Source organism: Eretmochelys imbricata, chromosome 11 (genome assembly GCF_965152235.1).
Source record: "Eretmochelys imbricata isolate rEreImb1 chromosome 11, rEreImb1.hap1, whole genome shotgun sequence".
NCBI classification, from domain to species: domain Eukaryota; kingdom Metazoa; phylum Chordata; order Testudines; family Cheloniidae; genus Eretmochelys; species Eretmochelys imbricata.
In genome coordinates this window covers 31,783,286-31,806,902 of record NC_135582.1, presented here as the reverse complement: position 1 = coordinate 31,806,902, position 23,617 = coordinate 31,783,286, and the positions used below count along the sequence as shown (strand labels likewise).

General features: G+C 42.5%; 1 protein-coding gene across 1 annotated transcript; it reads right to left on the bottom strand.

Moving 5' to 3' along the window:
* Window positions 1-457: 457 nt before the first annotated feature.
* UPP2 (uridine phosphorylase 2) lies at window positions 458-22,890 on the bottom strand. Its single transcript, XM_077830380.1, has 8 exons — window positions 22,865-22,890; window positions 20,902-21,019; window positions 10,896-11,054; window positions 6,081-6,198; window positions 4,533-4,742; window positions 1,364-1,489; window positions 934-943; window positions 458-635 (listed from the first exon to the last, which is right to left on the bottom strand). Exons 1-8 carry the CDS (start codon window positions 22,888-22,890, stop codon window positions 458-460), a joined length of 945 nt encoding a protein of 314 aa, XP_077686506.1.
* Window positions 22,891-23,617: the final 727 nt, after the last annotated feature.

Below are 23,617 nucleotides of genomic sequence, written 5' to 3'. Positions count from 1 at the left end.
GTCCTAGCTAGGTCTGGATCCTGGAACACTACAGGGCCAGATGTTCAGAGATGCTGAACACCCACAGGCCCTGCTGGAATTTTGGATGCTCAGCACTTTATAAATCAGGTTCACTGAGTCCCACTAAAGCTACGTGTGATTATACTCCACGCATCTTTATGCCTGTCGAGGGATCTGATGTGGAATGTATATGTTTTATAGAGAAGGCGTTAATTTTATATGAATGTGTATGCTGTAAAATCCACTTATAGGACAAAATAACTACATTATAACTGGCTTTAATGTTTTCACTAACTATGCATTGAAACAATTTGGAACTTTCATTCTGTTTTCCTTATAAATGGTTTCATTTATATATGAATTCACTACACATTGTATTTATGTCTACCTCTGCATCAATATACAGAGATAAATACATAAAACATTCATTTTGTTTATTGGCAGGGTATATTTTTCCTTAGTTATTAAGGAAAAATGCATTGTCTAGTAATTCCATTTGGTTATATAACCCAAGACGCTTTTTGATAAAAAGTGAGATCAGATGCTGAGGCCGTCGCTGATATTCTACTAGAACTTCCTTGATTTGGTCACCTTCAAATCGGTTAAGGACACAGACAACACACAGACAACAGCAGCTATAAGAAAAACAAAAACACCCTTTTAAGTAACTTATGATACACCAAATATGCACAGTATTTGCTGCAGTAAAGGACTATATTCCTAGCACACACAGATAATGCAGGTTTATTGTGGGAGGGGTTAAATGAAGGGCTCAATATACCTCCCTGGGAAGGTGTAACCTGCACTTCCTGGAACTTACAGGGGCAGCTATACTGGAGAAGCAGAGACAGTGTCATCATAACTGCCTGCCCTTTGCAGTTCTGCAGCTGCAATCTTTAAGCTTTATCGAGAGCTCCTTAGGAGCTCAATTGCCAGAGGTTGCCTGGAAAATTCATGCACCACATGCACTGAAAGTATGCCCCATAATATGTTAGCAAGAGACAAGTGATCTTTGCAGCCAGTAAAAGAAAACCAGAGACAGGGACATAGCCAGGAAACTTTTCAGAGCTGGGCTGAGTGAAATTTTGGTTTTGCCAAGACAGTTAATTGTTTTTTCGATACACTGCACTTCTAAACAAGCAGTTTCAAGTAAACATTTTATGAAGCCACTGGATTTGTGTTAATATACTTTTTAGTGAAAGAAGCTTGGAATACATTTTTAGTTTTCACATTGTATAAATCCCAGAGCTTACCAAATCCATATGTAGATTAAATTAGGAAGTGCAAAGGTGTATGAAAACAAACATGAAAAGGAAATGGATTGTGACAAGAAATCTTACCTTTTAGACCACAAAAAGTCCACATATAGCAGCAAATACAGTTGACTCCATTTCAATATTTCTAACACCAGCATCGTAAGCTCTCTTTAAGTACGCCAACTTCTTTTCATTGGAAAAAGAACACAATGCTCCATCTAATTGTCCTTGACCTGGAAAGAAAAAAACCTGTGACTGCTCATCCTTCTATACAATATGGAGTTTACAGTCATAGTAAAACTGGCTGCAGTCTCAGGCAGTTTCTCTCAAAGGGCAGAATTTGTCTAAATTCTACTTAAAACCGCATTAAATTGTTATTTTAATAGGGCTCATTAAATTATTTATTTCATATTCCATTTGTCATGTATTTTTAAAGCCAATCTACTATGACAAAATACAGCTGAGTTCACTATAGAAGTTTTAACAAAACCGAGACCAAAATAACACAAGCGCATACAGATATGGTGGCAGATTCTCAGCTGTGTAAATTGGCATAGCTCTGTGAGGCTCTGGCAGATGAAATCTACAACATACTAAGTTGCTTTAGAAAAGGATTAACAAATTAGGTACATATGCCCCTTCCATTATGTGGAGAAAATGGAGATGGAAAAGACCTTTTAATCTTAGTTTTAACTTATTTTTTTAAAGGGAGATGGTTAATTATAGGAAATCAAAATGGTTTACAAGAATTTTCCTTGGCAACTTTGTTTTCTACCAGGGGTCACACCTTTGGTCTCACTTCTCCAAATCTCTTAGACTCAGGATCAATTTAGAAAAACAATTAACTCTCACTCATACGCTCAAATATTCTAAGGGCCCGATTCTTGGATCTGGCCAAGCTGCCCACTTCACAGGATGCAGGACCTTAGGGCAAGTGGGCAAAGATACTCTTGCACTGCTCTATCCCCAGGGCAGCTGAGGGCAGTCGCGTCCTCCCACATAATGCAGCACTTAGGTTAGGAAATGGCCTTCAAAATGATCTATAAGGGCTGCATTCCTGGTGGCTGTAACATTTGCAAAGAAAGCGGGTGAGATCCATGCTGAAAAACCAAGCCTTCCTTCAACAGTGTGCTGTAAGGCTAGGTGACCTATGGGATGATTCAGTTTACTTGACTCAATCTATCACTCTATCACTGTTGGTCCCTAATCTTCCTAATTTAGCAGGTGAGGCTAGATAGTTATCGTCAAAATGTTCTCAGTTGCTGTTGAGAAAGGACAAAGCTTTTTTGCAAATCCCAGAGATTATTTGTAGCAGATGGAGACCAGTCAAGAGGGCTGATAAACTTTGCTTCGAAAATAAGTGAATCATTCATTACGTTCAAGCCTGCTGTGACTTTACATGTCTTTAATTGAGGTCTTTGGCTTATCCATACTTAAACCTGTACAGCTGTGCTGCTGCAGCTCTAGTGCTTTAGTGTAGACACCCCCTGCACCGATGAGATGGATTCTCCTGTCAGTGTTGGTAATCCACCTCCCCAAGAGGCAGTAGCTAGGTCGATGAAGAATTCTTCCATCAACCTAGCACTTTCTACATGGGGACTTAGGTTGGCCTAACTCCACCGTTCAGGGTTGTAGATTTTTCACATCCCTGAGCAACATAGTTATGATGAGCTAATTTTCTATTGCAGACCAGGTCTCGGAAACTTTCTAGTAGACCCAAAACAGCCTCTACACAATTGCTTAGAAAAGTCTCTGCAACAGAGATGTGTAAGGTTGCTATATGGAGCTCAATTCACACATCTTTGCGGCATCTTTCTCTTGAGTTAGCTTGTAGGGCTGATGTCCAATGAGGAAGAGTAGTCTTGCAATCATTAACTCAGTTAATACTCCTTTCGTGGAACGGGGTTGGGTTTGTTATCATTAGCTAATCTTCAAATGGGGCAATTCTCAAAGGACAAAAAAAGGCTGCTTAGTAGCTACTGGATCCATATTGCCCAGCCACCTTCCCTGCTTCTGAGTCTTTAGATGATTTTTTGACTAAGTAGGAAAATAATTGAGTTGGGATACAGAGGGTTGAAGCACTTTATATGCCTTTGGGTCTGAAAGTCTGGATCTGAGCAGAAGCATGTGTACAACGGTGGACACAATTCCTCTAGAGGGTTCTGGCTGTATACTGAGGGCATATGCACATTTCTACAAGTAGGGATGTATTCAGGCAATTGACTCATAGAATTACAGTTCCTGGTAAGTGACCTGTCTTGCTAACATCACTGATTTGTTTTTACTAGTATTTTGGAATTGAATTTTGATCTTCAATGAACCCCTTCTCACTTGTGCTTATGTTTCTCACTTAGATGTTATGTCCTCGGCACAGGCAAATGTACACCTGTAACTTTACTACCCCGGACAAACCTTTTAATATCATTGTCGTTCCTACTGTTAATCCTCTCAAATGGCTTTTTATTTAAGTAAAACATGGCCTTGAGAAACACAGATGGCTGCATTTGCAAGCAGATCCAAAGGTTTATAAATATTCCTCCAATTATTAATTCTTCATTTATTCCGTTTAATCCACTTTGCAATCAGCATTTAATTTTGTAAAGGAAACAGTTCCAGGATATTGCCAAGGATCTAAGGTTTATTTACACAAATGCCATACACTTACAGACATTTTTCTTCTGTTTGGTAATTCTGAAACTATAATCCTGTCATAGCAAGTAATTTAGTGTAACCTATCTGTTAAAATTATGTTAAGATTATAGACTAGGGGATATTTACTTTAACTGCTTAATGTTATGTGCCTATTGCTTTCAGAGATTCACTGAGTATATGCTGATTTCTGTGACTCAGTAGGGCTGAGGGACAGCAGGAAGTGCTATCCAAGGAATTCTATGCTTTCCTAAGGGAGTGAATGTTTTCCAGAATGAATTGTCATGCTTGATTCACTGCCATTGTTATAATAATATTTTCTTTGCAGATGTGATGTTGTTACAAAATTTGACTAAGTGACAGATGCAATAGAGGCCAATTACACTATAGTTAATGGTTCTGCAAATTGGCATGACATATTATGAAAGTAGTTCTGTTTCTGACCTGTAAACAAGTCTCTAAAATATATGGTGGGTCAAATCCTAAAGTCCTTCCTTGCTTTTTACTCAGTACTTACTCAGGCAACTCTGCTGCTGACTACACTGGTCATTCTGCCTGAGCAAGGGTTTCAGGATCTGGTCTTATGTTTGAAAAAAAAATGAATAGAAAATTAGAGATATTCCTCACCCTCATAAAAATCATAGGTGCACATAGTATGCCTAATAAGTGTTGGAAAGTCATGAATCTCTTTGCTGCAGTTCAGTAGCTCCTCAACAAGGTCCTTATCAAGTTCAGGGCTTCGTACAACTATATTATCCAGTATCACCTGCTCAAACCGAGCCTTAAGAAATGAATCCACTGCAATGTCTGTTATTACAACAGTTCCAGGGTCAATGCCTGCAGAAGTGGGGATTGGGGATAGGTTAGTGCTACGTAATTTTTATAATTTAAATTATAACCTAATTTATTACAGTAAAATCTTAATTAATATGAATATTTATCAGCAGAATATATATATGAGAGAACCATTCAAATACATACAAAGTAAAACTCAGTAAGTGCACATGTATGGATATGAAGGGTTGCAAAGGGAATATGCTGGCTAAAGGGTATTTATTTCTTCTGACACATAGGTGGTGCAAGGAAAGTTCACATGTAGCTATTGCTTTGTATGTATGATTTGTCTATGTTTTAATGAATATTTGCTTAGGGTGAAAAGACAGGCATATCTATTTTGATTTCTAACCCTCCCTAATCCTCCCCCCCAAAAACGGTGCATCTTAGGCCCTGTACTCCTAAAAGGTAAAGGAGATTCTTGGTTAGCTAATTCACTAGGTGCTGTGTGTGTTTTGAGCAGAAGATTAGCTTTCTGTCCCATTACTGTCATGACATTCCAAATGACCTTCTATGGAGGTGCAGCAGAGTAACAAATGTGAAGTCCTAAGGTGTCCATGGATTGGTTAAAATACCTTTTTGTGCTCCTCAATTTGGGTTTAATCCTGAAGGGTTTATGCAGTCAGAGCTCGCATTGGAGGAAATGGGAGTTTTGCCTGCATCCAGACTGAATGATCAGGCCTGCTTTATTTCCATTACATAGTTATTCCAATTCCTCTCTGAGAGTTAATCTGAATTTATATTTTCCGTACTTCAAGTTAATGGGGTCATTCATATTGACTGAACACTTCCATTATAAGAGAGAGATTTCTTAGTCCCCATTCCTTGCCTATCTTTTCCATTCATCCTTAGACTGTAAGTTCTCTGGGATAGGAACTGTCTCTCCATTCATATTTGTATAGCACCCCGCACAATGGAGCCCCAATCCTGATTAGGACCTATGGGCTTGCCGTACAGAAACAATTGATTATACTTATTATTATTAACTGAGTGAAAGATGTTCTATTAGGGCTGAAACTTTCCATGCATGGCATCAGTTTATGGGTGTGTATTTTAGGAAATAAGAGTAAACTTCTGTCAGCTGGTTTGTGTCTGAAAAGAGTATTATTCAGATGTATTATACATTTTCATAATACATGATATCTTGAAATCTGTTTCTGCTAAACCAGCCATTAGAAGTTTGATATTTGTTGACCTGAAATAAAATCTCATGTTTTGTTAGATGTTTGCAGACCTGAAAAAAATAAAAAATATGAAAAGCTCCTAATAACTTGACCTATTGCTTAGCTGTGTTTTATTAAACATCCTTTCCATCTGGCAGTAGTAAAGCTGGTAGCTCACCTAAGCCCCCAGAAGTACTGATGCGTATAATAGTAACATCACGGCATTTTGCATGGTGTAGTAATTTGATTAGTTCATGAAGCATAATAGAAATGCAAGGAATACCCATCCCGTGTTGCTGAGAGGAAAGAAAATGAAGGCATCATTAATCATCATTTTTGTTCAAGCTGATACATATTTATAAAATTACTTCAGAATATTAGTATATAGCCAGAGGTATCCTGTTCCCATTGATGTCAATGGGATATTTCTGTGGGAGAAGCATCAGACTCTGAATCATACCTTCACGGATTGGGGCAGCCATGTGCGGGGCCAGCTTCTCTGAACTGCTCCCTCTGATCCCACCTGACAGCATGGCGCCAGGTGAAGTTGTACGCTGGTGGTACTCTATGTGCACCTACTGTGCTCCCTATCCTCTTACGGAGTTGGCAGCAGAGTTGGAGCCCACAGGAATGAACGGTGTCAGGTTAAGCATTAGTTCCCACAGGTGTTTTTCTCCAAGTAAATTAGGGAATGATGCCATATAGAAAGCTCTTTGGAGCAGGGACTGTCTCTTGTTCTGTCACGCTTGGGAGGAGCTCCCGATAAACATCTGCAAATCTACCTCATTATCCACCTTCGCATCTCTCCTCAAAACTCTCCTACAAAAACATAACAATGGTTAGGCTGCCGGTGTGCTGAGACCACTGCTTAGTATGGTGACCAACATTGTCTCATTGTTTCCTTTCACTCCTCGGTCTGTGTCCATCTGTTGTCTCTTGTCTTATTCTGAGACTGAAAACTGGTTTGGGCAGGGACTGTCTTCCTGTTCTGTGTTTGTATCTAGCACAGTGGAGTCCTGGTCCATGGCTAGAGCTCCTAGGTGCTATAGCAAGAGAAAAAAATCAATAGTAAATATAATAATATGTTTGTGAAGTGCCAGGCACAACAGGGCCCCAATATCAGTTGGGGTCCCTAGGTGCTATTGTAATGCAAATAATAAGAATGATTATTGTAATAATGGAGAGGCTACAACCAACCCAGAATTGCTTTCACCCCATGGAGCCCAAAATACATCACAGGTCCAGTTTCTTCCATACCCTGTAGCTGCAATACAAAGTATCCCTGCAGCCGACATGACAATGGCTGCAGATCACCTTATGTGTAGGCGCAGTGTTGCAGGCCCTATGCCACATCCAAACAGTCAATCACTTTACAACACAAAAGTCCAAAGGAGCAAGGTCCTGCAAGTTCTCAAATGGGATGGTGGCTGGAGAAGGCACTGCCTGAGGGGCTTACCTGCTCTGTAGTCTCTTCTGTCTGACTTCCTGGAAAAGGGTTTATTTCTCCTGCAGCCTGTCCACCACCCTCTGCCTCGGTTTCTGAGCTCTTTTTAACCCATTCCTTCAGTCAGTGCATGCTCAGCAGGTCTGGAGGGGCGGGGCTAGCTGGGTCCAGTATTGCCTTTTAAACCCTTCGGGTCCAGTGTGATGTTTGCACTACCCATCACACAGTTTCAAACAACAACAACAAAAACAAAACCCCCACAACCCCAAACCCTGCAGCAGCAACTCTCAGAGCCTGGGTTCTCTGAGTTGGGAGGGCTAAAAATAGCAGCTCCAAAAACCTCCCCCATACCTGGATTTCAGAGCCTGGGCTTCAGCCTGAGCCTGAATGTCTACATTGCTATTTTTAGTCCTGTAGTGCAAGCCCAATTGACCTGGGCTCTGAGATGTGCTGCCATAGGTCTTTTTTGCAGTTTCCTACTACTTTCATCCCCTTTGCCTAAAGTCAGTACAGAGAGAATGTCCTTTCCCTAAATCTGTCTTGTCAGTAAATCAGTTCTGCTTTCAAAAACCCAGAGGCAGGTGTTTCCAAAGGGGTAGGATTTATTCTGGTCCAATGGGAACATCATTAGTTCCATCATTTCTTTTTTCCATTTGCAGTGTGTCCCATCCTTCTCTCTTTTTGTTGTAGGAAGATGGTCTTATTATGTTTTATTGCATTTTATGTGTTAACATATTTTTGTGTTCTTATTATTCTTGTACGGCTGCCTGAGTTCCTTGTCAGTGCTTTAAACATTTTATTCTTATTAAAAATAGCCAAGGCAGAAATCTCATAAATACCCCTAGCATGGTGACAGGTTTCAGAGTGGTAGCCGTGTTAGTCTGTATCAGCAAAAACAACGAGGAGTCCTTGTGGCACTTTAGAGACTAACAAATTTATTTGGGTATAAGCTTTTGTGGGCTACAACCCATTTTGTTAGTCTCTAAAATGCCACAAGGACTCCTCGTTTTTTTATAAATACACCTAGTATTTCTGAGCCTGTTTGCATCTTGCTAAAACATGACATCAGCAGCAACTCATAACAAATCATCTAATGGGGCATTGGCCAGAAATTTTATCCTACTTACCATCAGAATCATGCCGTGTTCAATGCACATTGGAAAGTTGCTCCTGACCTAGCCATCATTAATTGGCTGGTTTCTTGATGCCTGAAAGATATCAGTCAACTAATGATGTCTAGGTCAGGAGATTTAAAACAAGAACAAATAATTTAGAATTGACAAGTTGTACACACAGGTAGCCTATGAAACTGTGAAGTTATTACTGTTCTTTTATCTTATCTTCTCTTTACTTCCTATTGTTTGGCTCAGTCACATGATACATCTTGTCTTAGGCCTTGTCCACACACAGACTTCCATTGGTTTAACGAACAGTGTGTTTTAAAACTAATTTAGCTAAAATAGTATAAGTTTGTGTGTAGACAAGGCCTTATATTAGGATTGTATCCTGATAGTGTCACAGTTGTCACTGAATTTTAGACTGATGGAGCAAAAATAAAAATGTCATTATTTCCTCTTGTTTTTCCCAGAGACCTGTCTTTTCTGTGTCTGCTTTTTAGGCTCCAGTCCTGCAAACACAAGTGTGTAACTTCACTCAGGTGAGTGGTCTCCTTAACTTCTCATGTGAGTAAAGTTAGGACTACTCAGATGAGTAAAATGACATATGTAGGTTATTGCAGGATTAAGATTTTATACCATGCCAAAAGTGTTGTTGACATTTAAAGAATAATAACAAAATAAGATTGCCACCGTAAGGCTTTTAGGGAATGGTTGTAATATTTTCAACTATATTTCATAGTATGGGCATGGTATGAAGTGATCTTACCTCTTGAACTTTCAGGTTGCTGAGCTGAGCAAAATATTCCCGCTTTCTGTTGTAACACAGGGACCTTGCAAATTGAATACACAGGATGCCAAGAAATATGACATGACTCAAACATAAGAATCTTTTTTTTTATAAATCATAATTCTCAGTCCTGATCTGGCTCCTATTGAAATCCATGGGAAAACTCCCATTGGCATCCTTGGGAACAGGAGAGGGTTCCGTGCCTATTAATCTTTTGTCCACATGTGTACTAGAAGTGTGGAAAAGGGAAATTCATGAGCAGGCATGAGCATGTGCTCTAGTCCAAGTATTGAAAGTAAGGGGAAATAATTTATAGAAACCAAACGATCAAGCAACAGCAGATTTTCACTAGGCTTATTAAAATTTTAAATGTAGCCTTATGAGTGACAAAGATTTTACTGGTGATAACCGCTGAAAATTTTTTTAGGGTAGAGGGAAAATTTGCCACTGGATTAGTCCATTATGAATTAAAAGCACATGCATGGGAATCAGGGCATCTCTAGAGAGTAGGAGATGTGATCTTGTGTAAGTCACTTAACCTCTGTGCCTTGGTCTCGCCGTAAAATGAGGATAATTACCTTTTCCTACCTCATAGAATATTGAGAAGTTTAATCAATTAGCACTTTTGGATGCTCTGATGGCAGACACAACAGAAATGCAAAGTGACTGGGAGTGGAATTGTTGATATTTCCAGCTTGTCAACCCCTGAGGCAATGAGGCCATGTCTACATCCACTACAGCAGCATAGCTACAGTGCTGTAGCTATGCCTCTATAACCCCATAAACACACTCTCATGACAGAAGGGGTTTTCCCATTGCCGTAGGAACTCCACCTCCCCAAGCAAAGATAGCTTAGTCAATAGAAGCTGTGTCTACACAGGGTTTAGATCGGCGTAGCCACGGTGCTCAGGCATGGATTTTTCAACCTAAGTCTATGCCAACCTAAGTTTTAAGCATAGATCAGGCCTAAGAGATGTGATGGAAGAAAATTACCTGCTGTGGTAATCACAATGTTTAAACCATTGGCCAACCTGCTGGCTTGTTGAACTATGCTGTTATTTCTATATGCACTACCTCTAGGAAATAGCAAATAGTGAACAATGTAACAGTGCTGGCTGTAGAATTTTTTGGAAGAATCCAATACTTTTCCCATCAGTTAAAAGTGGGGTCTTTATGGCTTGGGAGATAGGAGCCTTTTATCTCTAGGTCACAGATTTGAATCCAGCTCAGGTCAGTAGTGCATGGAAGTTGTGATCTGATGGCTTATTGACAGCCAACATAAAATTAATGTGATAGATTATCCAATAATTAGTGGATAGGTGTCCAAACAAAAAATTACCACCATAACTGACACCCATCTTGGCAGTCTCAACACAGAGACCAAGAACTGAAGGGCAAGAAGACTTAACTAGCCTCTCACTCCACGAGGCAGTTCCTCTAGGTCAGGATACTGAGGCTGTTCTTGCAATGTTGTTCTTCATAGTATGTTCCCTATTCAGTGTCCAGGGCTCTCAATCCAGCAGCTTTCAGAAGCGCTAAGTCCATATGAAACATTAAAAAAAGAAATACAAACAATGTGCTAAATTCTTCAGCTATTGTTGGGCTGAAAATGGAAGTATTTTAAGTACACTGTAAAGTATGTACACTGATGGAGAGCACTGGTCCAACCTTGTACATAGAGTACTGATCTGTCCCAGCACAAATATCTTTCAAGTCTTTCCCATCTCCTTCAAGTCCAAGTTCTTTGTGCATGAGCTGAGCAAAAGCTTTCATTCTGTTAGGGCTGCCACCAACACAGACAAACTAGAAATAGAATGTAAGATTATCTGTACCATTCTAGCTAAAGCAGGGATCAAGACTCAGTCTGCACTTCTAATGTTACACTCAATTGCTCTAGTGGAATCTTATACCCAAAGGGAGCAGATGTGAAAGTAAAGCAACCACAAAACACAATTATCTAGTCTTGTAATTCTTATATGGAAATTCTTTTTAGAAACATGTGGCATTTTATAATTCCAACCCCATCACAAATCTACTGTATATTTTTAAAAAAAATATGCCAACACCGTGTTTTAGGAGGACTAAGTCTGATTTATAAAACCCATATTCTAGCTAGAATAACCATTGTTCATGTTGTAACCTTGTTAATGGATCTGGACTTGTGCTGATACTGAGGCCATGTCTACACTACGAAAGTACTCCGATTTTACAGAAGTCGATTTTTGGGAACAGATTGTATAAAGTCGAGTGCATGAGTCCACACTAAGCACATTAATTCGGCGGTGTGCATCCACAGTAGCATGGCAAACGTCGACATTCTTAGCGGTGCACTGTGGGTAGCTATCCCACAGTTTCCACAGTCCCCACTGCCCATTGGAATTCTGAGCTGAGCTCCCAATGCCTGATGGGGCCAAAAATTTGTCGCGGATGGTTATGGGTAAATGTCGTCAGTCAACCCTCCCTCCCTCCTTGAAAACAATAGCAGAAAATCATTTTGCGCCCTTTTCCCTTGATTGCCTGAGCAGACACCATAGCATGGCAAGCATGGAGCCCATTCAGCTCACCCCAGCAGTTATGACCATTGTAAACACCTCGCGCATTATCGTGCAGTTTATGCAGAACCACCACCTGAAAAACCAGGCGAGGAGGCGACAGCAGCATGGTGATGGGGACATGAACACAGATTTCTCTAAAACTGCGGTCACCAGCAATTTGGAGATCATGGTGTTACTGGGGCAGGCTCATGCCGTGGAACGCTGATTCTGGGCCCGGAAAACAAGCACAGAGTGTTGTGACCACATAGTGTTGCAGGTTTGGGATGATTCCCAGTGGCTCCGAAACTTTTGCATGTGTAAGGGCACATGAAATTTTGTGACTTGCTTTCCCCTGCCCTGAAGTGCAAGAATACCAAGATGATAGCAGCCCAGTGGAAGCTTGCAACGCCAGACAGCTACTGGTCAGTCAGTAATTAATTTGGAGTGGGCAAATCTACTGTGCAGGCTGCTGTGATGCAAGTAGCTGACGCAATCACTGAGCTGGTATCAAAGGTAGTGACTCTGGGAAATGTGCAGGTCATACTAGATGGCTTTGCTGCAATGGGATTCCCTAACTGTGGTGGGGCTATAGACGGAACCCATATCCCTATCTTAGAACCAGAGCACCAGGGCAGCCAGTACATAAACTGCAAGGGGTCCTTTTCAATGGTGCTGCAAGCACTGGTGGATCACAAGGGACATTTCACCAACTTCAACTTGGGATGGCCGGGAAAGGTTCATGACGCTCGCGTCTTCAGGAACTCTGGTCTGTTTAAATGGCTGCAGGAAGGGATTTATTTCCCAGACCAGAAAATAACTGTTGGGGATGTTGAAATGCCTATAGTTATCCTTGGGGACCCAGCCTACCCCTCAATGCCCTAGCTCATGAAGCCATACACAGGCACCCTGGACAGTAGTAAGGAGTAGTTCAACTATAGGCTGAGCAAGTGCCGAATGGTGGTAGAGTGTGGCATTTAGACGTTTAAAGGGTCGCTGGCGCAGTTTACTGAGTTACTCAGACCTCAGCGAAACCAATATTCCCATTGTTATTGCTGCTTGCTGTGTGCTCCACAATCTCTGTGAGAGTAAGGGGGAGATGTTTATGGTGGGGTGGGAGGCTGAGGCAAATCACCTGGCTGCTGAATACACACGGCCGGACACCAGGGTGGTTAGAAGAGCACAGCAGGAAGCGTGCGCATCAGAGAAGCTTTGAAAACCAGTTTCATGAATGGCCAGGGTACTGTGTGACACTTCTGTTTGTTTCTCCTTGATGAAAACCCTCCCCGTTGGTTGCCTATAAATTCCCTGTAAGCCACCCGCCCTCTCCCCTTCGATCACAGTTTGCTTGCAAAGGAAATAAAGTCACTATCGTTTAAAAAACATGTATTCTTTATTAATTGATTATAAAAATAGGGAGATAACTCACAAGGTAGCCCGGGTGGGGTGTGAGAGGAGGGGAGGAGGGAAGGAAAAGGCCACTTCAAAACTTGTTGAATGACAGCCTTCTGTTGCTTGGGCTGTCCACTGGGGTGGAGTGGTTGGGTGCCCGGAGCCTCCCCCCACCGCTTCTTGGGTGTCTGGGTGAGGAGGCTATGGAACTTGGGGAGGAGGGAGGGCGGTTAAACAGGAGCTACAGCAGCTGTCTGTGATCCTGCTGCCGTTCATGAACCTCCACCAGACGCCGGAGCATGTCCGTTTGATCCCACAGTAGCACCAGCATTGCCTCATGCCTCCTCTGATCTTCCTGCCGCCACCTCTCCTCACGTTCATTGGCCACTTTCCTGTACTTTGCTATTGTGTCCTTCCACACATTCTGCTGAGCTCTGCCAGTGCCAGATGACTGCATGAGCTCAGAGAATATTTCATCACACGTGCGTTTTTTTTCACCGCCTTATCTGAGATGGCCTTTGGGACAGAGGGGGGGAGGCTTGAAACATTTGCAGCTGCTGGAGGAAAAAAAGGGAGTGAAGTATTTTAAAAGATACATTTTACAGAACAATGACTGTACTCTTTCATGGTGAACAACACTATTCACATTACATAGCACATGTGATTTTGGTACAAGGTCGCATTTTGCATCTTATATTGAGTGCCTGTGGCTTTGGTATTAAAGATCACACACACAATGCTGGGCAACAGAATTGGGCTTGCAGGAGGCCATGGTAAGCCATAGTCTTTCGGCTTCTGCAATCTTCATAACAGCAGTGCCCTCCTCTCCCATACCAAGCAAAGCACGTTGAGTTGGCCATTTAGTGCTGTTAACGTGCAGCAGCAGAAACCAGACTAACCCCCCATCCAATTCTCGGGGATGATTGCTTTACCCCTCACCCCACCGCTTGGCTGGGGGGTATCAGGGAAGATCCCTGCTAGCCAAACTTAAGCAGCTCAGCACCAATACCACCCTCCCCCCCCCGCATGGCTAACTGTGGGGAGGATTTCTTTTCAGCCACAGGCAAACAGCCCAGTAGGAGCAGCCACCTCTGAATGTCCCTTTAATTAAATTCCCCTATTTCAACCAGGTTACCATGAACAATATCACTCTCCTGAGGATAACACAGAGAGATATAGAATGGATGTTGCTTGCAAACTCTAGGACCATACGCTGCCAGGCTTGTCATGCAATGATACCAGATTACTTGCTACTAGCATGGTGTGGTAAAGTGTCCCACCATGGAGGATGGAATAAGGCTGCTCTCCCCAGAAACCTTCTGCAAAGGCTTTTAGTGTACCTCCAGGAGAGCTTCATAGAGATGTCCCTGGAGGATTTCTGCTCCATCCCCAGACACGTTAACAGACTTTTCCAGTAGCTGTACTGGCCATGAATGCATCCCAAGTCCTCAGGGTTACATAATCATTAAAAAACGCTTGCTTTTATAACATGTATTATATTTAAAAAGGTACACTCACTAGAGGTCCCCTCTCTGGCTTGGTTGGGTTGGGAGGGTATTTCAGTCAGGGTGATAAAAAGATCCTAGCTATCAGGAAGAACGGTGTGCTGTGTGCTCTCCTCAAGCTTGTCCTCCTCCTCCTCATCTTCCCCATCCACAAAATCCTTAGGCATGGCGGAGAGTACCCCATCATCGGAGTCCACGGACAGGGGTGGGCTAGTGGTGACGGCCGCCCCCTAGAATTGCATGCAGCTCAGCTTAGAAACTGCATGTCTGGGGGTCTGTCCCGGAGCATCCGTTTGATTCTTTGGTTTTCTGGTACACTTGTCTGAGCTCCTTAAGTTTCACATGGCACTGGGTTGTGTCCCTGCTGTAGCCTCTGTCCCTCATGGCCTCGGAGATTTTTTGAAATGTTTTGGCATTTTATCTTTTGGAACGTAGTTCTGATAGCACAGATTCCTCTCCCCATTAAACGATCAGATCCAGTACCTCCCGATCAGTCCATGCTGGAGCTCTTTTGCGATTCTGGGACTGCATGGTCACCTGTGCTGATGAGCTCTACATGGTCATCTGTGGTGTTGAGCTCGCCTGGCCAAACAGGAAATGAGATTCAAAAGTTCCCAGGGCTTTTCCTGTACACCTGGCCAGTGCATCTGAGTTCAGTGTGCTGTCCAGAGCGGTCACAATGGTGCACTGTGGGATAGCTCCCGGAGGCAAATACCTTTGAATTGCGTCCACACTAACCCTAATTCGAAACAGCAATGTTGATTTCAGCGCTAATCCCTTCATTGGGGAGGAGTACAGAAATCAGTTTTAAGAGCCCTTTATCTCCAAAAAAATGGCTTCGTTGTGTGGACAGGTGCAGGATTAATTCGATTTAACGCTGCTAAATCCGACATAAACTTGTAGTGCAGACCAGGCCTGAGTATCAAGTGTTTATTTGGATGGCTTTGTGATTAGCGGATGGAACTCAGATTCGATTCCTATTTATTTCAGGCTTTTCTAAGATATATTGTCCACATGTCCTGGTGTTGCCACAGGCTTCCTTCCTAACTTCCTAGGCAAGTTACTTAATCTTTTTGTGCCTCACATTATCCCTCTAAAATGGGAATAAGAACTCTTACTTCCCTCGCAGAATGATTGTGAAGCTTATGTTTGTAAAAGTGCATTGAAATCCTCAGATGGAAGGTGCAGTGAGAGTACATAAATAGAAAATATTATTGTTATTTGTTAGGTTTCTAACTGTTGCTCATGGGAATGAACAAACTAGGCTCTCTCTTTCTTTTAGCCAGGACTATAGAGGATCAGATTAGTTCTAGGTTCTAAAAACATAGGAAATAACATTAAAAATTACATATGGTGTTACTATAGGATTTCACTACTGTACAGCTGCAAATACTTGGATATTAATTCCTGGCCAAGTAAATGCAAAATAACATCAGTGTAATATATGCACTGAATTTAAGTTGTTACTATTCCTACAGACAGCAAAGCAGAAACAGATGTTAGAGTAGCTAATGGTCTAATTTGTTCTATCAGTAGTGTCAACAAGAATTACTGACCACTGCTGGAGACATAAAAACAATGAGGGGGGGGAGACAATGTTTCACAAATGACATTTTCAAAAATCTAACTCTACATTTAAAATGCAACTAAATGTTCCCCTCTGCCAACCTGATTTCAAATCTGGCTGCTGAGGTCAGAAGTAACATGAGGTTTCAGACCACCAACACAGTCTCTAGTGGATACTTGTTTACATTGTAAAACTATCGCCCAGTTTCGCACACCGTGCTCAGGAAAAAGAGGGGTCTGGGACAGTTGCAGGTCAGAAATGAGGTGTTTGGCAGAGCTGTGGGGAAAGCGTTCGTGTGTAAGCAATAATGCTGCAAATTACTTTGGCTGTCCTTCAACAGCTGTCTCACTCTGCTTTGTGACCATTACTGACCTGTCTGTTTACCTGTGTGCCCTCCCCTGCTCTGGGGTCAAATTGACCAGGTGTCCCCTACCCCATTTGTAAGCTGGCACAGTGCCAGATTTTGTCCATTTGCTCCTAGATTCCAGTTTATCACAATACCTGTGATAATACTCCAGAAGCCCCATTACATGCCTCAAACAGCCACTTGGCTGCATTGAGACCCCCAATCTAACCACTATCTGGAGAGAAACATCAAGGCAGGAAGCTCTTGTGGCCAGCCATCAGAATAAAGACCTTTTTGTGGACATTGTTCAGCAGATTTCTCCAAGAAGCCAGCATACTGAACAGTGCCAGATAAAGAGCAAACAGCTCAGGGGCACCTACATTACATGGAGAGACAATAGGAAAAATCCTTCGGATATGTAACCTGTCAATTTTTTTGTGGAACCGGACAGGATTTTGCATAGCTGCATGACCACCCAACCCAGGCAGCTTGTGGAGTCTGCTGGCCACCTCCTCTCTTCCCTTCTAGCCTGCCCCCCATAGGGATGACATGTAAGATACATTGGGGTATAACATGAAGAGGCCGGTAAAGAGATCTCCCCATAAAGCCAGGATCGATTCAGGATCCAGGACCCTGATGCTGGCCAGGTAGAACATGAGCCCAATTCCTGCGCTGTAGCAACCAACCTCAATCCTCAGGCAGCCACCAAGACCAGGACTGAGACTGATCCTACGGAGGGAAACTCAGCATGTAAGTTTTTTTTAAATTATTTTAATGATTTACTATTTAACTTTTAATTGATGATGATGCTGTACTGTTACACTGACTTCTGTTTTGGGCATCCCATGGCCATGGCCATTGATAACCCCATGGTCCCTGCCTGCCATCCTCCCTAGACAAACATTGTCCATTGAACCTCCTAGCCCTGTAAACCTTTCCAAAATGGTGCCTACCCTGGCCAGGCCTTTGTCTCATGCTAAAGCCCCAACTACTGACCAATTTCAGGCCTATGCCATGGAAGACACATGCCCGTGCTCCGATCTCCCTTTCCTTCCCTCAGCTGGTAACAGTGAATGCTTCAGGCAATCATTGCAGAACCCTGTCTGTTTTTTCTTTTCACTTTCTACATGCCTGCAGGGGAGATATCTAATCACAATCTAAGAGAAATGGCTCAATTTTTGTTCTAAGATTATGAGGAACAGCTGCACGGCCATCCTCACTGGTATAGCTAGTGACTCCCCTCCACTCCTGCAGCACTTTTGGAGAGACTGTCTTGGTGATTAACTTCACAGCATATCTCACTGGTCTGCCTTTTGCCTTTTTGAATAAGGAGAGGCATTCTCTGCCTCCTAGTCACCCACCTCAGCATAACCTCAGCCAGAGTCAGGACAGCCTAAAAGAGATGGAGAAGGGATTACTATACGGCTCACCCCCAGATTCACCCTGCTAACTCCTTTGATACCATATAAGCACTTAAAAGGCACAGCAAAACTAGGCAGGGGACTTTAATTCCCAAGTCCGCCTCACTCAACCCCACCCTCCAAGGAACAATGGTAAAGCCACACAGATATACCGCACAGACAAAAATCCCAACACAAACACCACGTACCATCTTCAAGGTCCCCAAGACTGGGAAGAATTGCAGAGAGGTAAAGGCAGAAACACATGTTAAAAAAATAGCTATCACAGCCTTCCTAGAATGTGAACAATAACTGTTTGTCATTTTTTTAATACCCGCAACTGCTGTGTGCCTGCACTGGTCAGACCCTCAAGGACAGGGCCTTTATCAACAGCAGAATAAACCTGAGAGGGAGAAAAGGGAAAAGTCCTGTGGAAATGTTCATGGACATCAATACAGAGTCCTCCAAAACCCTCAAAAAATGCAGAGGGGGGAGGCAGTATCTGAGAATTGAAAATGAAACTGACAAGAAGCTTTCTGGGAGATGGTTGCAGTAGCAAAGGACAGTATGGCAATTGACAGGGAAAGCAGTTCATTAGTCAAAGACAGTATAGAAAGAGACAGGGAGATGTAGAAGCAACTCCTGGAGGCAATATAAAGCCAAAATGTCCTGTTGCAGCGCATATTACTCTTAGGGCAGCAAGCAATGTTTTCTTTCTGCTGCTTCCAACCTATTCTGCAAACAGCACCATTTCCCTTTCAAACAAACAAATGCACACTCCGCTGTCATTCTGATGCTTCTAAGGTATTGAGTAAACAGTTCCTTCCTTCCTTCTGTCCAAGTGGCCTGGGAATGGCTTCATTATCCCGGGGAGCAGAGGGTAAACAGGTCTCCCAGGAGCAATATCCACACCATTAATGTCCATAGTGTTCTCAGGGGCAAAAGATCCTTGAATTGTGGACCCTTCTAAACCACCCTGCATTTATGTGTGTAACCCTGCCAAAATGGTTGACAAGCCCTGGAGAGCACCATGCAAAAATACCCCTGAGCCCTGATCGGGGGAAAATAACAGGTACATGAGTCCCATAAGTTGCCCAATACAATTAAGGAATCCCTTACATGTAAAACCATCAATAACCTCCTAAGCATTACCAAGCTTTATAACCTGGTGCAACAGTACCTCTTCCATGGCATCACACACAATGGCCCCAACAACCGATCTCCCCATGCTGAATTGATTCACAACAGAGCTGTAGCATACAGGGGTGGCCAGCTTCCAGATAGCAATGGCAGCCTGCAATCTGCCTGTTCACAGGTATGAGGCACAGCAGATTGACATGCTACCTCTGCAGCGCTGGAATTAGTTCAGCATGTCTCTCACCAAAGGTTGCCTTCCCAATCCTGAAATTCTCTCATCACTGGTGGCTGTCCCAGGTTTGCAGATCAAGCCATTCCCTCCAATCTATGCTGGTTCCCTGAGCCCAGAAGCCACACTGCATGCTGTGAAGCTGCTCAAGGAACAAGTCCTCCACCGCCAGTTGGTCAGTATCTTCCTCTTCATCCTCATCTACGTCCCAGTTCCACCACCGCTGAGGACACTCCTGTTGCTGGAGGAGCCACCGCTGCCATGTCATCTGCTCAGAGGCGTGGGAGGCAAAGTCCCAAGTCGAATTCATCCAGCTTTGAATCCTGAAATACTGCCCAAGCAGCCTCTGGCAACCTCAACATTTGAGGTTGCCAGCATAGCAGAGCAGGGCATTGTTGGGTCCAGGTTGACTGGCAGCAGTTCAAAAGTGGCACAAGCCTGCCCAGAAAAGAAGCACGGGGCAAAGGCAGATGAATCATGACTTTTTAAAATTGTTGAACTAGCTTGGCTTCTGCTCTGCATCCCACAAGACAGCAAGAAAAGTCCCAGAATAAACACCACTCAGCAGTGAAGCATGGGAATGCCACACCCTCAGTTTACAGCAAACTGTTGCCATGTGTACACACTGATGTGCATCAACAGAGGATACATCATCCCATATGTACACTATTATGTGGCATGTGTATGGTGTGTTACCTGATGCTCAGCAAAAGGTTGTGCATTAACCTCCTTCCCCCACATGTAGACAATCCCTTAGTCAGTAAACAGAAAAGATTTGTAATCATGATAAGATGCATTTTGACCTCAGATCTCAATCAGAAAGATGAAGTCTTATGTCACTTGCCTCAAGTAGATGATGGCCAGATACTTCAGGCCAAATATTCCTCCTCTGTGTAACTACACTGATGTCATGGCAGATTGGAAACTAGATTTTACCAAGGTGGGTTTTATTAAAGAAAACTTTTTGGTTGGGTTTCTGGCCATATGATGAACTACAGGTCTTTGTAGATTTGGGGCAGAAAGAATCTTTGCATATATACATCATCTTACCTTTGGCTAGAGGATGAGTAGAAATTCCTTGAGAAATTGAGGTGAAAGCCGTTCTCTGAAGTAATTTAGAATCCGTGCTGCTCGTGCAGCAATAAGCACATCCTTCTTTCCTCAATAATAAAATACGTAGACTTGGACCCGACAGCTATCACCATCACGATGAGCCAAATTCATCCTTTGAAGTCAATATATTCTCTCAGTTCTGAAGTCAGTGGAACTCCACCAGGGAGGATTTTACCTAATTATGTATGTGAAAGGTTTAGGTTTTGAGTCTACATATTTTATTGAGAAAAGAAGGGTAATCTCCACTGCTCTATCTGCAGTACAGGTTTTGTAAGTTGCTTCAGAGAATGGCATTGGCCTATGGGATGTTTAACTCATCTTCCTAGTCAGAGCTAGATAAAGGTAACAATAAGAGATGTTTGAAGAAAGGCGAGTATGAAGGAAATTATTTGTATTTAGAGCTATTGTAATCTTTGCATTTTTTGTTTACCTTTATGTCACCAAACATCACAGTTAGGTTGTGTGTTTTAGTTCCTAAATTTAAGTGATAAAGAACATCTTCGTCCATTGAATCCAAGTGAGGGTTTTTAACATGAACAAGCCCATTTCTGAAAAAAAGTTTTGAGAGGTTTTATGGACAAGTCAGATCAAACAAAGAAGGGAATTCATGACACAAGAGACAGTATCTGAGTGCTCGGTTGGTAACTTAGATTCATTATTAGAATGTTATGCTCATGACATCAGGGCTATGTGTCATAGACCCAACCACTGGGGATGGCAACAGCTTGTCCTCTTCCCATTCAGTTTTTACTGTTCTGTAGATGCCCCCTTGATGCAGCTGCGGGACTCGAGCACCTTCACACTCACTACTTTCCTCAACATTTTTTATGTAATTGGATCTCTGTTATTGGTCATGTGACTGAAACTGGCACGTGAGAAGGAGGGTTGTACTAGAGAGCCTCTGATTTCTGCCACTGATATAAAACATGGAGAGTGGGATCTGGTACCACCACCTGTGAGGTATAGACTGGGGTGACTGAAGAGGAATCCATCAGAGAGATTCTTATGTCTCACGAGCAAACCACTACCCCCATAGGAAGGGAGTGAGCTGTGTAGGCTCCTTCCCAAAATAATGCAAAGCGAGAGGAGAAGGAAGAGGATAGGATCGGCAGGAGAAGAAAAAGTGTAAAAGTGTAGGGGAAAGGACAGATGGGATAGGAGGAGAGAGTGTGGGGAAGTTTTGTGGGGGATTGGAGTGAAGAAGTAAATAAGGAAAGAGGGTATCACTGGTGGTGGAATTAAAGGAAAAGGGGACAGATCATACAGTGAGTGGAGAGGTGTGAGTGTAGGACAGGCAGACTACAGAGGAGAAAGAACAAGAAAGAAAACCTGTGAGGACACAAGAGGGAGGGACGGAGGGAGGGAGAGAAACAAGAGGAGAGAGGCAGAGCTAGAAGAGCTGGAAAAATCCATTCTGTCAGAACTGAGAAAAGCTCCTCAGGAAGAACCAGTGCAAACATCAGGAAATACAGAGAGCAACAAGGAAAGAGCTAATGGCTCAATTTAGGTAGGAAAACAAAGGGAGGATGGGAGGCAAGGCTGCCCCGTTGCATTCAGCATTAAAGTGCTTGCATACTGCATCTGTTCCAAATAATTTGTTTCCTGAGTTGGTCCTTCCAGACAGCCAGCTGGATTTGGGATTCATATCCAACTTCTTCCCCACTAACTCCACTAGCCCTTTTATTTAATTTTGAATTGGCTGCAGTGCCAGCATCTGCCTATAGTTTTCTGCCAAGGCTTTGTGGCTGGATCCCTTCATGGGTTCTAAGCAGCTGGCCAGCTCAGGCTCCTGTTAAAAACTATTTCAGCAGGTGGACCCAGCATTCCCACACTTCCAGTATTACCACTGCAGTCACTGGCTGTTACTGTTTAGGGAAAGTCTTACCGTTCTATGTCTTGCCAAAGGCATGTCTCTGGACATGTTTAATGTAATATTAACCATTTTTTGCAGCTATTACACAATCGTTAGAAACCTTAAATACTTTGTAACTGTTATCTCCATAAAGTTTAGCAAAAAAGTCAGTATTTTCCACTAACCTTAGCAATGGGAAGAACCGTAATTCTTTCTTTAATACAGTTATCCCAGAAATGATGGATAAATAATGCACTTAAACACTGACTCTATATTATCTTACATACAGGAGTTCACTGAAATTTTAACAAAAGTTGTGATTTCCATATTGTCCCAACATCTTGATAAATCACTGAGCAATAATCTGCATTTAAAGTACAGTGAGATTCATAAGACAATGGGGTTTCAGTTTGCATTCCTTTTCCGATTGTATAATAAATGCCAGAGGATTAAACAGCAGTGTAGTTCAATGTTCAAAATAAAAGCTAAAACAAAGAAAACAGCTATCTTATCAAAACAAATTCAAAACTCAATTGCTTACCCAGCATAACCCTTCCTTTCAGTCATAACGGGTTTACTGGAGTCCGCTAAAAGGGATATTATGACTTCCCCCCTTTCTGAAAAACACTCCTTGGTTGACACCAGGTAAGGACAACACTCTTCTGTTGCAACAGCTGCTAATTTATAGGATCTAATATGAATATTTGAAGAAGCTTGGCAGTGAGTTAAATACCCTCTTTTCACTTAGTGTTATTTCAAAGAACAATGGAACTTTTTCTCTTATGTTTTCTATTCAACCAGTCAGATGCAAAATATTCCTCTTCCTGTAGATGCATTGCTATTTGTTTCAGTAGATCTTTATCAGATCAGTATTACAGGATTCAGATTGGCTATTTCTGAAGGAGTGTCACTTCTCACCTTAACTCACCTCCCATTCTTACGGTAAAGCTTCAGATTGACTATTTTGGAAGTGTCATTTCGAACTTTAACTTACCTCTCATCATTATGCTGAGGTAACATAAGGGCCAGGGCTAGCTAACCTCCTGCTGTTGATACACTTACTCTTTGATCAGGGTCCCTGGTTCTCACACCTGGCAGTCATCCAAGCATGAGGCTCATGTAGCACATGTACATTCTGAAAACAAAAGGGGTGGAGAATGCAAATTGTCTGCCTAGCTTCATAATTCCATCGGGTTCTGTTGAAAATGCATGTAAGGTACATGTGACAGCCAGAGCCAGAAGAACCTTGATGTTTTTGGATCACAAGGATTTGTGTAAACTGGAGCTGGTCAGA